General features: G+C 39.2%; 1 protein-coding gene across 1 annotated transcript in view; it reads right to left on the bottom strand.

The window, feature by feature from the left end:
• Positions 1–720: 720 nt before the first annotated feature.
• PPM1L (protein phosphatase, Mg2+/Mn2+ dependent 1L) overlaps positions 721–17,005 on the bottom strand; it is a 182,249-nt gene continuing 165,964 nt past the window's right edge. Inside the window, exons 4-5 of the mRNA XM_087725315.1 lie at positions 10,071–10,232; positions 721–2,662 (exon numbers count right to left, since the gene is read on the bottom strand). Coding sequence (XP_087581441.1) covers positions 2,316–2,662; positions 10,071–10,232 — 509 coding nt within the window. The 3' untranslated portion in view covers positions 721–2,315. The remainder of the gene's footprint in view (positions 2,663–10,070; positions 10,233–17,005) is intronic.

The raw sequence follows: 17,005 nt of genomic DNA, 5'->3' as shown, positions 1-17,005 counted from the left end.
AAATAAAGATTGGGGAAGCATCTTATTTTTTTTTTCATCACCCAAGTAATTTGAAGCTAAACCCATCCTGTTTTAGACATTATACAAAGGCCTAGCTCTCTGAAAAGGTTTTAATGCTCGAAAGGGGAAAGGAAAAAGAAGAGGATAAACAGTAACTAGCAATGAGTGCATTGGTAGAAGACCTGAAGGACCAGTTAGGGACAGATATCATGGAGGAAATCTATGTGATCTGCAAGAGTCAATATCAACTTGATGGCAAGTAATCATTCAATCAAAACTAGTAAAACTAGTAATATTTTGAGAATCTAAGTAATATCTCTAAGAAGACATAACAAAGGCAAGAAATAAAGATTTTGGAAGTAACTAATGCACACTTGGTATATCTTAATCCAAAGGTGGACAATTATGGCCCCATTATGACCTGTGGACTTCAACTCCCAGAATTCTTGAAGCAGCCATGTTTACAAGGCGTAAAAGGACCATGGTTGCCCACCTCTGTCTTAATCCATTGTATGAACTTCAAATTACTTAACTACTTCAGGGACGGACTAAGACACCTTCCCTGTTGCCTCTTGAGTTAATTGTTCAGGAGAACCTCTATATACCAATGGAAAATGAAATATGATGATTAAATAGCACTTCACAAATTATTAATCCTGGCAATGTCCAATTAATTAGAGCACCTTAATTAGAACAGAGAAGCTATATTCTAAAATCCAATGGGGCCTTTTGACTCACGTTTCTATAGTTTTGATTCTAAATTACAACCTGTAGACATGAGCTATATTCCACGTATAAACAGGTCTAATTTTGTTTTCTTTTGGGAATAATGCTATTTGAGTTCCTCTGTGATAGCATCCATTGATCCCTCTTCTGCTTGCAGAAAAATTCTACTGGATCCACTGTAAATCAGAATGCCTGATCGTGCCCCCTAATTTGCAGGATAGAAAGAGGTTACAATTAGCATAGCTCAAGGTCAGATACCGTCACTGATTACAACAAAGTCTATCTGGTTACCCAAAGCTTTCTCAACTTTTCACTTGCCCCAGAGGTTGGAATTATGGGAACTCCAGCCCAACACATCTGGAACTATCAATCTGCATAAAATTGGTCATGAGATACGCAGATGATAGGCACACTGGAATTAAGCAGCCAGCTCATAATAAACCCCATAGATTTCAAATAGCAGCTACATGCAGGGAACACTTGCTACTAGGGCTGGCTTTTGATAACTGACATCATTAAATATTTACATCGTAAAACTTCCTTGCTTGTTTTGGAACAAAGCTTCACCACTAATGAAAAAAGAAAAGAAAAATGCTCTACCTGTATCTTCCATGAGTTTGGCACCAAGTTCCTATTTCAGTTTACTTGCTTCATTAATATGCTAGCCTGATCGCCTAAATACAAATTTAGAAATGCTGAAGTCTTATATCAGAATCTTCTAAGCTACAAATACATTTTATACCGTGGTTTTTGATGTCTGAACTACACAGAATTATGGCCCAAAACTAGAAACAAGAATTAATTCAGCTCATCGAGAAACAAGAATTAATAAGGGGGACATTTTTCAGTGAGCATGGAAAAGCTATCTGCTGCTAGTTTTTTTTTTTTAAGAAATAAAGATTATTTTGCAGCATGCACACAAACCTTATAAGCACAGCAATGGAAAAGCTTAATTGTTTAATGCTAATGATATAGTAGGAAGTATACCAATGGAAAGAGACAGTACCTATCTGTTATGGACTCATTGGTACCTCCTTGTTATGAAACTGTTAGCTACCCATTTTTTGTTCTTTCTGCACTTTAACTAAGCAGATGTTGCGGTATGAAGGAGAGGATGCTAGAATGGATAGTCACACTGGTGGCAAACCCCATGTCAGTTTTACCAACTGCTTCCAAGCAATCAGCTGTTCCTATTGTGTCTCAGCTGCCCAAGTCCAAACGCAATTCTAAGCTGTTATGTGAAGACAAAGGGAATTGCAGACCTTTGGAATCTCTGAAGCAGGAGTCACAGGCCTTTATAATTGAAGGATTTTTCATTAGAGATCTAGAGAATAAAGGTACGGGATCCTTTTCATTTAAAAAAATAATAAATTGAATTGTCAATTTTGTTTGCTGTGTTTACCAAAAAGACTGTTGTTTTTTTTCTACTCTCATTTTTGGATGTACAATTTTAATACTAATATACTTGCTACCACTGTCTACTGTGTTGAAGTGTAAAGGTTAAATGAAGAAGTTCGCCAAGTGAGAGGCAGAGCGTGGTATTTCTTTTATTTCTCTTTCTCCCCCCTCCCCCTTTCTTTCTTTTTTTTTTACTGGTCTTCCGCTCTGTTGCTGCTTTTGAACTTAACCACCATGACTGTAATGTTGTCAGGACACCCCCTATAAAAAGATTGGAGCACTATGCTCTTGGCTCCAAAATGTGGCTCATCTAAACGTTCTTTGATGAATCGCACCGCTTCCTCATTACTGAACGCATCCCAGAGCCCATCAGAAGCCAAGATCATGAACTCTGGCTGGAGTTTGTCCAGGTCAAAGGTCAAGATATCTGGATCCGGGATGACAACATTCAGATTCTTCAATGGGTAATCCCCAAGAGAACGAGACATGGCCAGGATCCCCTGAACACGCCAGGAACCATTGAAACTGATGAAGCCACCTGGAGGAGAGAAGGAAACGGGAAAAAAATTATTAAATAGCCTCTATGGGAAATTGTTCTCAGAAGCGTCTACGCCACTAGGTTATTAAATCTCTTAGGAAAACTGAGTAACTTCACAATTTTTTTTTCTTAAGTAAATCCTTTCTTATAATGTACCTGTATATCTGTTGCCAAGACGTAAGAAGGAAATCTTGCTCATCAATCTTTGTCTTTTTCAACACAAGGAAAGGATTCCACGGTTCACTGACAAATGCACGCTTGACAAAAGCGCGCCGAGAAAACAGCGAGGTTGAAATCGCGCCGACGAATGAGTACAGAAGCGCGCCAACAAAAGCGTGCCTTCAACAAACAAGTAATAACAACCTAATAACCCTAACCCTAATCCTAACCCTAATCCTGAACCTAACCTTGAACCTAACCATAAACCTAATCCTGACCCTAACCCTGACCCTAACCCTAACCCTGAACCTAACCCTAACCCTAACCCTTACTTTAACCTAAATCACGCTTTTGTGGGTGCGGTTTTGTCGGCGCATTTATGATGTTGCGGTTTTTGCGCCGGGGTTTCATCGGCGCGCTTTTGTTGTGCGTGCATTTGTCGGGTCACGGGATTCCACTACTTAAGGCAAACATAGCTAGAAAGCTATAACTATATGTCCCCTGCCTATCTGAAAATCACCCAGTATTTTGAACCAAAAGGCACATCTGAAATTTTGAGAGCATACCATGATCACAAAGGACTTTTCTACCATACAATTAGAAGTGGTATTCTGCCAGTTCGCTCCCATTCGGGAGGCTCTACCCACCCGCCCAGACGTCATCACGGATGCTCTGCGTATGAGCAGAAGGTTCTGCACTTGCACCGAAGTGCCGTGTGTGAGCGCTCCCGGTTCCAAACCGGTAGCAGAAATAAGAGAATTTCATGCCTGCATACAATACAGTAACTGCTGTCTGCATGGCAAAACTGTTAGGATCATAAAGAGACCTACCCTATGAGAAATGGAGATTTACCCTATGAGGAATGAAGACCTACCCCATGAGGAATGGTTAAAGGAACTGACCAGGTTTAGGTTACAAAACAGAAGATGGAGAGATGAAAACTGTGTGCGTGTGAGAGTGCATATGTATGTATTAAATTCAGTCAACTTTGACTCTTGGTAACTACATGGATACGTCCCTGGTATTATCTAGGCAACATTTTGATAAATGGCTTGCCATTATTGTCTCGGTAGGGCTAAAATCTAATGATTGGCACAACATCACTATCCAAGGCTGGTCCCTATAAATATATAAAAAAGGAAAAGCAGGAAGAGGAACTTTGTTTTCTGCTTAAAGTAAAGGAAGAACAAGGACCAAGGGTTGAAATTAAAGGAGATGCAGGGTGAATATTATGAGGAATTTTTCCACATTAAGAACTTCATTGCAAAGGAACCGTCCTTCTAAAGTTAAACTCTTTCTCACAGGTGATTTTCAAAAGGGGGTTAAGTTTTGAAACTAAAACTAAGTTGGGATGGTTTAATGGATTTGTGCACTGAGCAGAGGCTTACATCTCACTTCTGAAAAACTCTTACAATAGATATATTTTGCAATTTTAAATTTTAACAAATGGAACACAATAAATGAGGCAGCACAAAAAGCTGACAGATGCTATTGGACTCACTTGTGCTTATGTGACTCAGTTTACAATCCAGTGCTCAAGTATTTGGCTGAAAAGATGGACTCTGTAGTGGGACTTCCACTTTCCATAGCTCTGGATCCTGACTGATATGTTTTCAGGAAGTTTGGAGACCACTCTGGCCTTTGAATTATATTTGGCTCACAATCCCTGGTGCAGGTGTTCCTTCCTATACTAATTTTGTCTCTGGGTTTTACATGCATGCAGAGTAAAAAGAAAATGGCACTATTAGAAAAACAAAAGCATATTCAGTAACATCTGGGACTAATGAGACCAGAGTTAATAGACTGTGAGCATATCCTTTCCTATCAGGGTAGATTTTATGTTATGCATCTTATATCTGATGCAGAAAGTACAGAAAATATCCAAATGTTGCCACAAGGAGTTAAGATTAAATCAATATCCTTGCTGTTGCTATTGAAATGGTAGACACATGGCTTTCCGTAGGCAAGTTCATCCATATATAAGACAAACTGCTGAACAGGTGGAAAATTCAACCTTCATCTCTGTTGTTTGCAACATAAAGGACATTTTCTTGCCTGTGCTCAGGCAATCTCCCCCTCATTTTAATCATGTACTGCATATCCCTCTGGGATAACTCAGGAAGAGGTTCATACTCATTTGCAAAGATTTATAATGGTACTGGGATATCAGACCAGTCTTATAAAAGTCAAAATCCCACTCCAGGGCACACACACACACAAAAGAGAAAAGCACATACAAGCAAACACTTGTCTTTCTCATCAAGAAATTCTGGTTGAACAGGAACAGTAATAATCCAGAAAAAAAAATTCTTGTGAAAATAATCATCCTTCACTTTTGGGTTCATAGGGGAAAACAGAGAAACAGGCAAGGAAGAGCCCCATTTCAAAGCAACGGGACACAGTATTTGGGCTAGGTACAACTGAAATCCTGTAAGAATAGAACCTGAGGTGAGAGGATTGTTAGAAATGCAGTCATCAATAATATTCTCATCATCCTGTCTATGGAGATTCTCAGTCATCCAGATCCTGGTTGTCCCAAAGGTGCTTTTTCAAGAGGCAACTGGATTTTCTTGGTTTTCTTTACAGACATTTTGCTTCTCATCCAAGAAGTGAAATGTCTGCGAAGAAAAACAAGAAAGCTCCGTTGCCTCTTGAAAAAGCTTTAGGGCATCCTGATCAGTGGTGGGTTCCTACCGGTTCAGACCACTGCACATGCATGTGCAGTGCGCATCAAGTGCACGCGTGCAGCACGCACCCGAGTGAATTGGCAGTAGTGCCTGCCAGAACCCACTCCTGATTCTGATCATCAGCTACTCAAGGAAGTTCCATCTAGCTCTACCCACAGCAATAAAAGAGAAAAACTTTAGTCTATAAATTACAGAGAGTCACAAAGAGAAGGTAGAAGAAGAAAACTTAATCCATCCATTTCGAAAGGTTTGCATAGATTCGATCCATGTAAATAACATTTAAAAAGTAAGATAACCACTGTCCAAAATCATTCCAAATTCAATTCCGCCGCTTGATTCTTCTATTCTTTAATTTAAATTGGTTTTTGAGTTTTTATAGGCAGTCTCTTTTTTAAAACAATAAAAATTCCTCACCAGCTGGAAAAACTTTCTCTGTCCATATCCTTCCATTTTGGAGCCGCCCTGACTTTGTCAGCCTTGGCTGGATTTTTTGTCACCGGCCTGAAGAACTTCTCTTGCTTCTTTCTAGGATTTTGCGATATCCCGAGATCAGCAAGACGTATTCTTCCTTTTCACCGTCTCTTCGGGACGGCTTAGATCCGTTTGGACCACCCAGTGGCAAAAGTGTTGGCTGTGGTCTCAGAGCATTGAGACCACACAACCATCTCGTCGCGACATTGGCTCCTCCCTCTCAATTCATTTTACAACTCTGTCTTAATTACAAAAAATCCCAAACTTGTACGAACATTCCTGAAAACTTTCCCGGAAATCCAGTTCAAGTTTTGAATTGGGCCCTGGGAGCTCAATTGGAGCCTCTGAGATTATCTATTAATGCTCACACAGGTAATCCTCATTTTAGCAACTGCCTCGTTCCATGACTGTTCACAGTTATGATGAAACAATAATGGCGAATCTATGTCACGCAGAGCCATTTGTCAGGGCACTCAAGGCTTGCCCTGTCAGCGGGCCAATGCGCATGCACGCACTGGCCAGCTCACTTCGGCCTTCTTTTGAGGCCATTTTTCGCCCTCCGGAGGCTTCAGGATCTTCCCTAAAGCCTCCGGAGCATGAAAAACCAGCCCTAAGGACAAACTGGAAGTTTGGGAACGGACTTCCGGTTTGTTCGTATGGCTGGTTTTAGCCCTCCGGAGTGTTCAGGAACCCTCAGGAGGCTTCCCTGAAGGCTCTTGAGGGCAAAAAATGACATTACAAGCAGACAGGAAGTCACTTCTGGGTTGCTCATAGGGCCGGTTTTAGCCCTCCGGAGCCTTCAGGGAAGCTCCTGAAGCCTCCAGAGGGCCTGTGGGGGGGGGGCTGTTTTTACCTTTCCCAGGCTCCTATAACGCCTCTGAAGCCTGGGGAGGGTGAAAAAAACACGCCAAAAATGGGGGGGGAGTGCTGGTCATGCGCATAGCATTATGAGTGTGGCACACCCGCATACGACCCCCCTGCATTCCCCCCACTTTTGGCATGCGAGCCAAAAAAAGTTCGCCATTACTGACCTATACTTTTGGTCCTGTCCCCTGATTTATATTACCTAAAATAATGTTATATAAGGAGAAAAAAGAAGAAGAAAAAAGAAAGGGACCCCCCCCCTCATTGGCCCAGTATGTGAAAATAAAGATATTTTGGGCAGGTTTTTTTCTTCTTCTATCTCAGCTGGCCATTTCCACATGCCTGCTGCCTTCATTGGAAGATAAAAGAACTGAAGGAAAAAAGCCTTAACAGAGATAGAATCTCTCTTGTTCTATAGTGAGAAAAGGCTTTATTGTTATCCTAAAAAAAAACACCTTTCAATTTTTTATTTCTCTTTTTCTCTTGGACACTCATCCCTCCCTCACATGTTGCTTATTTTCTGGTTTTTTTAGTATCATCTTTTATTACAACAGTCAATCTTTTTTTCCCTTTTCCTATACAGTGTTTCCATGATAATAAGGCAGGGTCTTTTGACCCCTGAAATAAGCGCTTGGCCTTATTTTTGGGGAGGTCTTATTCTTTTTGAGGTGCAGGAGGAGGCGAGTGTGGTCACCTCATGGCTGCTGCTGTTTTGCAATATTTTCAGGAGGGCTTATTTTCGGAGTATAGCTTTTTTTTAAGCACATGTGCTCAAAAGCCCGAATGGGCTTATTATCCGGGGAGGTCTTATTTTCAGGGAAACAAGATAGATTAAAATGCACTTTTTAAAAAAAAAGTGGAAGGATTTACTGTCTCTGAGTAAAGGAAAATTTTCACCTCCTTTATTGCATGGCAACAGAAAGGAACTAATGTTCATTTGTGAAGCGCAAATTAGTCTTCCCCAATTATAACTTCTCAGAATTGTGTTTGACAGTTTCTCCCAGAACTTCTCACCAACACCACCCAAGAAACTCGGAAACTGAAGCAAGAACAAATTAGGAAAATGGAACAAGGTTGTTTCTTATGCCAAACTTTTATTTATTATTTACTCATTTTAAACATGACTACATTGCTTGCCATTAATAGAATTCTCATAGCAATTTACAATTAAACCATTTTTAACTGATAATTGCTTAAAGAAAACTGAATTTACTTTTTTACTTTTGATTTTAATTGCACTAATTTTATTGTCATTTTTATTTTGTATTCTAAAACTGTTAAAAGCTACCATGAATGTTTATAGAAATGGAAAAGGACAAAACCAAGGATAAATAAAAATAAAAATAAACTGAGTGTAATCTGCATTTCTATTTTTACAACTATGTAAGCTCACATTATCCTTACACTCTCAACTACCATCCAAACCCACATAAAATATAAGTTTTATTGAGCTTAGTTTATGCTGTTTTACATTAGTAAAATGCCACAATGCCTACAGCCACAGAGTAAAGAACAATGGATAATGACTGGATGACTTATTCTCAATAATGATAATAAAACCACAGACAAGTGTAAGACGAATGGCATATATTTCCTTGTTCAAATTTTGCAGTTGCAAAAATACATTTGAATACATTTTCAAGCCTCATAGTATAATTTTTATATTCCCCTTTCTCTCCTTGTCTCGTTTTTACATAAAAGAGATGGATGATGGAATCATCTCTAGTATTCTAATCTTTGAGGGCAACAGATATTTCTAAGATGTTTTTCTGAAATCTTATAACTTTTAACAGTGGTTCTCAACCTGTGGTCCGCAGATCCCTGGGAGGCTATGATTACCCGCATCACAGAGGGTCAATGAAGATTTGAAGAAATGTTATGATTTAAATCTTGAGTTAAGTCTTGGTGGTCCATGGCCACAAAAGGTATTTAAAGGGGGTTGAGAACCACTGGCCTAGAAAATTTTGTGCTGCTTAGTATTGGATAAGAATAATTTTCTAAGATTAAAATAAACTTTCACCAACCAGTTTTAGAAAACACCCTACATATCTCAAAAATTTCATTATAAACCCAAATATTGTGTATGTCAAGATGCTGTTGAAGAAGGAATAATTTCTAACTTAGGCACAGCTGCATATTATAAAAGAGCTCAAGCTGAAAGTAACTGAAAGTTCTCCCTGAGTAAACTCAATTTATATAAGGAACAAACATTTTACAGCTTTAGAGCCTAGCAAGTTCTCAGTAAAATTTTCACATGGCCGCAATATACTGTCAGAACTGAATAAAAAACCCCTGTCCTGATTGAGTGTCTAAAAAAGCATCACTAGAATATTGTAATTTTCTCTTTGGAGAAAACCAAAAATAACATGTCCTTCAATGTCCAGTACAACTTAATATTGGCAATATTCCCTCCTGGCTAATGTATTCAATCTAGCATTTCCATCTTATGATTGACTTTCTGGCTGAAACAAGTGGAACAGTTCTGGATTTTCCTACTTTATTCATATCTCATTTTTTGTAACTTTTTGCCTTGATAAAGAGTTATGGAGAATTCAAAAACTTTTACATTTGTGCCATTTTGGGTGACTTCAACCAAAGAATGGATCGATTTTGCAAAAATAAAAAATCATAAACCTATCTTCCTTCCTGGGTGAGAAATTGGTATTGCTTTTTTGGGCCAGGTAACAATTCACACAAGAAGACCTGAATTACCATGCACCAGATGAACTCTTCAGTGTTTTAACATCTTGTTGCCTTCACTTTAAGTCTACTATTCAGATCCTTTGATTGCATTTGTATGACTTGTAAGACTTTATATGACTTGTTAAGGAATCATTAGTAAATACTGATATTAGGGCTACCATGAAAGTGAAGCTGCTGTCTGAAGCTGGAAACAATAAACATCAGGAATAACATACAGTGGGTCTGTTCTGTTTTCTTACAGTTACACCTGAAGGAAACTCATCAACTTGACTTTGGGACATCAAAAGATAAGGGCAGATATTATTTCCACCTTTGTTCACAACAATTTGTCTAATACTTCTATTTCTCCTCTCTTCTTCTATATTGTTCCTCCTTTATTTTGCTACAATTGTCCAGAAAATTCATTACCATCACATTGCAATACATAAAATGGTGAAAGAATGGGAAAAAATAATAAACAAATACGATGTTCTGTCATGATGTAAAACAAAGAAACAAACCAAACACCCGTTTTAGAAACTTACCAGCTCTTTTAATCCTCTTTCTTTCTTTCAGCTGGTAGGGCTTGTGATCATGAGACAAAGGAATAGCATTTCCATCCTTATCGCACAAGACCCCCCTTGAATCGCCAACGTTGGCCACTGTGAGCTCTTTATCGGACAGTAAAGCAATCAAACATGTTGTTCCTGAAAAGAAAAAAGGAAGACCATTAAGACAACAGAGTAAAAAATCAGTACTGTTTCTTTCATATTCTTTTCCTGTCCACCTTATTTGCATTCAGGAGCCGTCAAGAATGGCAGCTGCATTTGTATCTGTACAAAACATCTAGTACTAGGATGACAGACTGTTTCATGGTACTGATCAAACCTGACAGGCAATTTCTTCTTTCCACAATATTTTTTTCTGTATCTGATATTTGGTTGGCATTTCAGGGCTGGTTCTCACCTAGCTTGTCATTCAGGAAACCTACAAGAAAAAAAATGGCGCCGTGCCCCAATGGTGTGTGTATACATACATACATACATACATACATACATACATACATACATACATACGTTGCATTTGTGCTGATAAATAAGGAAGGAAGAGAGCCTGTGGCTTAGGGGCTAATATAACTGCCTGATATGTAATACAGCCCAGATTCGATTCCCAGTAAGGGTATGGCTAGCTGATGAGAGCTAAATAGCTTGAAATAGATCTATACTAGTCTCCCTTTATTTATTTATCAGCACAAATGCAACACAAATGTAACAAAGGCAACAGTAAAAATAATGGCTTTCTGTCGTGATGGTCTCTTGTGATGAGCTGATAGACAGAGAAAGGAAGCAGTATGGTTCCTCCCATATTTGGGCATACCAGGGGTTGTGACACAATACGTACGTACGTACGGACCGACGTACATACATACATACATATATACACACACACACATTCATCCTTATTCCATTTGTTTTCTTCCCAATACAAACTACATGACAAGTGCAAAAACACTTGGTAAAATACATACAAAGGGGAATTCTTATCGTGCACAGTTAATGTCACTGAAAAGTAATTCTACATTGTATGTGATTGACAAAAGCTTTGGCTTTACCAGGTGTAGGAATACTGTTTAGCTGGGACAGCTGTAACCCTCTTGAGCCCTGTTGAAAGGAATGACATAAAAAAAATGATGTTACCTAATAAAGGATCCTAAAGGAAACTTCTGGTCATGAGTCCTAGCTAAACTAGCCCCCCACCTGCCTGCATAGTCACTCTCTTTCAGTAACCATGTCATATCTCTATTGGTTTCCATTCCATACTATACTATTATTTCTTTATTTGCATAATTCAATCATTTGCTCTGAAGCAAACTGCAAATCCAGTTTTTAAAATTCAGATGAAAGTTTTCTATCATTATTATGAGTTGTTAAATTTTCACTGATAATTTTTTTGCATGTGTTATACCCTGTCTTGAAAACTTTCATTTATGGGCAGTTCTCATGTATGATGTATTACAATATTTGTAGACGACTAGCTTTGCAAACAACACCAAGGTAGCAGGAATAGCCAACACTCCGGAAGATAGGCTTAAGATACAGAAGGATCTTAACAGACTTGAACATTGGGTGCTATCTAACAAAATGAAGTTCAATGGTGAAAAGAGTAAGGTTCTACATTTAAGCAAGAAAAACAAAATACACAGGTACAGCATATGTGGCACCTTGCTCAATTGTAGTAACTGTGAGAGGGATCTTAGAGTCCTAGTGGACAGTCATCTAAGTATGAGGGGCAGTGTGCCAAAAAAAGCCAACACAGTTCTAGGCTGCATAAAATCAAGATCACGTGAAGTGTTAATACCACTTCATGATGCCTTGATAAGGCCACACTTGGAATACTGCATTCAGTTTTGGTTGCCATGAAGTATGTCTAGTCTGATGAAAAGAATAACTAGGGGTGAATTGATAACAGTGTTCCAATAGCTCAGGGACTGCCACAAAGAAGAGGGAGTCAAAATATTCTCCAAAGCACCTGAGGGTAGGCAAGAAGCAATGGGTGGAAACTAATCAAGGAGAGAAGCAACTTAAAACTAAGGAATTTTTTTTCTGACAGTTGGACCCAATTAATCAGTGGAACAACTTGCCTCCAGAAGTTGTGAATGCTCCAACACTGGAAGTTTTTAAGAAGAAACTGGATAACCATTTGTCTGAAGTGGCATAGCGTATCCTGCCTAAGGAGGGGGTTGGACTAGAAGACTTCCAAGGTCCCTTCCAACTCTGTTATTCTATTCTATTTTATTCTATTTATTGAACATGAGTAAAGATTTGTGGAGTTTTGACATTTGTTCAACAATGTATACAGATAGATAGATATATACAAACAGGGGAACTGTTAACATGCGTGAAAGACCAAAGAAAACATTACACAGGCTGGAACAACTTTTCTCTGAGTAAACATTTCAAAAAATGATGGCTTTATGATTCTTTGGAACGGTAGATACTGAAGCTGAAGCTCAAATAGTTTGGCCAACAAATGAGAAGAGAGGACTCATTGGAAAAGACTCTGTTGTTGGGAAAGACTGAAGGCAAAAGGAGAAAGGGACAGCAGTGCATGAGATGGTTGCATAGTGTCATCTACACAGAGGATATGAGTTTGGGCATACTCTGGAATAGGAGTCTTCAATCTTGGCAACTTTAAGACTTCAACTCCCAGAAGTTGAAGTCCACAAGACTTAAAGTTGCCAAGGTTGGAGACCCCTGCTCTGGGAGACAGTGGAGGATTTGGGGTTTGTGTGTGTGTGCGTGCTATGGTTGATATTGTTCCTCCAGAGGCCATTATCCAGATGCCCTTAGGTTGTTCACAAGTAGAATATGGAGATAGACCCTTTTCTCACCATTGTTTCCCTGCATCTAATATTTGAAGTCAGGCTAACCCTCAACTTGAGGTATGAATTTATCTGATCCTATTTAAGTCCGTCTTAATTACTGATCATTACTGTACCTTGGGCTAATGAATTTCACAGGCTTATGCCTTGCATTTGAGGGCCCCTGGCTGGCCTTTGAGGGAACTAAAAACAATTAATGGGTCTGCAAGTCTCATCCAGTCTATTATTACTGCAAATGCAAGCATATTCAAACACAAAGTATGTACAGAACAACTCAGTTGTACAGAACCAAAAAGAAGACCTGTACTTCTATCAACTGAGATCTATACTGACAGAAATCATGAAGTCTCCCCCCTCCAAATTGTTTAAGGGTTTCTTTTATGAAGTAGCAACATAATGTTTTAAAAAGATTTTCTAAGGAACAGAGCTGACATTTAACTTAGCCTATATGAGAACTGCTAAAATTAATTTATTTTTACATGACTGCAATTCATGTTCCAGTTTATCATTTAATGGTAAATAAAATTAATTTCATGCTTGCATTCTTTTCATTTTAAGTGAGCCAGAGGAGTGCAAGGTAAATTTTCACCTCAGTTAGTTAATTTACATCTGATTATTCATAAGGTTCAGACATCTGCCTTTGCATATAATGGAGTTCGGGAGGATTATAAGTTAAATTAAAGGGTATTAAAGCCCTTATTAATGTATCATAGTGGAAGAGCTGGTTCTAAAATTCTGATGATGTTCCAGGTTGTAACATGAAAAGGATGCCATTACAAGTTTATTTATTTGTCCAACAAGTTCAAGGTAACAGGTATAAGTATGAACCTAAACAAGAACAAAGGAAGTAGATGCAGATAAATGGTGACAGTAAGACAGGGACGGTAGGCATGCTGGTGCGCTGATGTATGCCCCATTTAAGGACCTCTTAGGAGTGTTGTGAGGTCCCATGGTAGATCTTAATATTGCCAAAACTGAGATACACCTTCAACAACCAGCTTCAAGGCAGAAATTGTCATCCATAAGTTAAAAAAAAAGTAGGACGGCTTCAGTTTACCTCATCTACAGACTGTTGTTTCCCTCAAGAAGGTCTTGAGGGGAAATGTTTGTGTTGTTGGCTAAATTGCTATGGATTCTCCTGAACAATCACACCTTACAGGTGGTTTTTGACTTACACCATTCATTCAATGACCATTTGAAGTTACAACAATCCATAGAAGAAAATGTTTATGACTGGTCCTCACACTTACAATTACTGCAGCGTCCCAAGTTATGTGATCACTATTTGCAACCTTCCAAGGGGGCTTCCAACAAGGGAAGTCAATGAAGAAGCTAGACTAGGAGTGGGTTGTGGCTGGCTTTATTGTTGGTTTGCTTGTGCGTGTGCTTTGCACATGCACTGAATGAGTGCTGTGCAGAATTTAAAAACAAGATGGCGCCGCCGATGGCGCCAACCAGGGAACCGATTCAGGGGCGTGGCAGGCCTGGGTTGCTGCCGGTTCCAGCGACCCAGGCCTTCCTACCACTACCGGTTCAGCCAAACACTGTCCAGCTAAACAGTTATAGTTCAACATGTTTGGCTTACATCTATTGTCCTAGGCCAAGTTAGGTCCTTCTAACTACATCTAAATATTTACATATCTGTCAACATTCTATGAATCTGTTGCAATTGCATTTTTTAGAATTCCTGGCCAGCAAGAAGGTGGCATGCTGGTGAATGTTGACATAGATCATAGTAACATTTTTTTTAAAAAATTAACAAATCTAAAATTTTGCTCCAGATCACAAGGCATTTGAGTGCTGGCAGTTGTATTACTTTACTTTATTGTCACATATTGCCCCAGAGATGGAAGATTTCAATTAGCCTAGCAGCAAAGGAAAAGGTTATATACCCCTTGCCCAGAACTACAATTTTGCCAAAATTAAAGTACTTCCCTTTGCTTCTAGATTGTTCAATCGCAATAGGAAATCTGACCTTAAATGTTGTCTATAACAGTGTTTTTCAACCACTGTGCCGTGGCACACTAGTGTGCCGTGACATACTGTAAGGTGTGCCGTGGGAAAATTACTTTATATATAGTCAATATAGGCACAGAGTTAAAAAATTTTAACATTTTCTAATGGTGGTGTGCCTCGTGATTTTTTTCATGAAAAAAGTGTGCCTTTGCACAAAAAGGTTGAAAAACACTGGTCTATAACAATTGCTTGGCCATGGATATTGGTTTAGCTGATACCAAGTGTATGACTGCACTTTTTCATATTTCAGTCCCTATTAGGGCCACTAAATCTAGCCTGCAAAAATCTGGATGGGTACTAAATATTATTGTTTTCTGATATCTTTTGTTCCATCTATTAGTCATGGACCCACAGCTGAGTCTCGACCATCACTTGTCAGCTGTGACCAGGGGGGCATTTGCCCAGGTTCGCCTGGTGCGCCAGTTGCGGCCCTACCTGAACCGGGAGGCCCTCACAACAGTCACTCGAGCCCTTGTGATCTCTAGGCTGGAATACTGCAATGTGCTCTACATGGGGCTGCCCTTGAAGAGCATCCGGCGACTTCAGCTAGTCCAGAACGCAGCCGCGCGAGTGATTGTGGGCGCACCACGGTTCGCCCACATAACACCGATCCTCCGTGAGCTGCGCTGGCTACCTGTTGATCTCCGGGTGCACTTCAAGGTCCTACTTACCATTCACAAAGCGCTCCATGGTAGTGGATCTGGCTATTTGAGAGACCGCCTTCTGCCAATTACCTCCCTCCGTCCCATCAGATCGCATAGAGTAGGCCTCCTCCGAATTCCATCCGCCAGTCAGTGCCGACTGGCGACTACGCGGAGGAGAGCCTTCTCAGTTGCAGCTCCGACGCTATGGAACAATCTCCCCGTGGAGATCCACACCCTCACCACCGTCCAGGTCTTCCGCACAGCCCTCAAGATCTGGCTATCCCGTCAGGCCTGGGGATAAGACTCTACTCTCGCCCCTCCCGAATGTTGAATGAATGTTGTGTTTTTACCGCTAATTATTTTTACTCACATTTTCTTTTTGTGTTTTGTCCTGCACTCCCCTTCCCTATTATTGTAAGCCGCCCTGAGTCCCCTCAGGGAAAAGGGCGGCCTATAAATGTTTAATAAAAGTATAAAAACTATAAAACTAAAACTAAAAAAACTATCTGGAATTTTGCATCCAAGACCTAAAAACCTTGGTGTTTATTTGAAAAGCTGAGGCGTGTCAAACTTGTTGCACCTAGACAATGGATTACTCAAGTAAGTTTGATGAGATACTCAAATTTTTTTTGGTTAAATATATTTGCCACCTATATCACCATGGGGCTGCTTTAGATGGCTTACAACTATAAAAAGGAAGAAATGAAAAGAGTGTAAACAGAACAGAGGTAAGATATTGAAACAATAAAATAAACAATGAAAAAGAACACAATGAGAGTAAAACAATATGATTATGAAAAAGAAGGATGAATAGGTAAAGTACCCACAAATGGCAATAATGAAAAGTATCATTGCCAAAAAAACAATACAGAGGTGGCTAGGAATCAACCTTGAGTTTTTATATCAGTGTATACAGTCTTGCAGCCTAATGTGATCTTCTTAATCTGCATTCTGTCATTACTTTCAGTTCTTTTTTAAAGTATCCAGAAAAAGCTTATCAAAACATAGAGAAATCCCATCTCAGATGATATTACAGAACAATATGCAGGCTAATTAACTCTGGTATTTATGGGAGCTTTTTTTCTTATTTATCTTAATTGCCTTCCCAAAAATATTTAATTTTGATAGTGGACCCATTTTTTTTCATTTGTGCAATGCCCTATTTCATAAGATATAGGATCTACCTTCTGAACTTGCTAAGGCACAAACCCAACCAACAAAAATCAACACTAACCAAACACACGGTATATCATTTTTTTCATAGCTACAACCTGACCTATTTATGTATAAAGCTCTTTACTTTTTAATGCAAGATAAGTTTATTTTTATTTCTTTTCTCCTATGTACAAAAGGAAAAAAAATACAACACTGGGATAACAATATCCACTTTGATTTATGAAAATGTTGAAGCCACTGACCGCATCCGGCAGCCTGCCAA

Source organism: Thamnophis sirtalis, unplaced genomic scaffold (assembly GCF_051295495.1).
Source record: "Thamnophis sirtalis isolate CommonGarterSnake01/CBP01778 unplaced genomic scaffold, rThaSir2_p1.2 scaffold_11, whole genome shotgun sequence".
Taxonomy (NCBI): domain Eukaryota; kingdom Metazoa; phylum Chordata; class Lepidosauria; order Squamata; family Natricidae; genus Thamnophis; species Thamnophis sirtalis.
The sequence above is the reverse complement of the archived record's forward strand: the minus strand, read 5'-3'. Positions and strand labels throughout refer to the sequence as shown.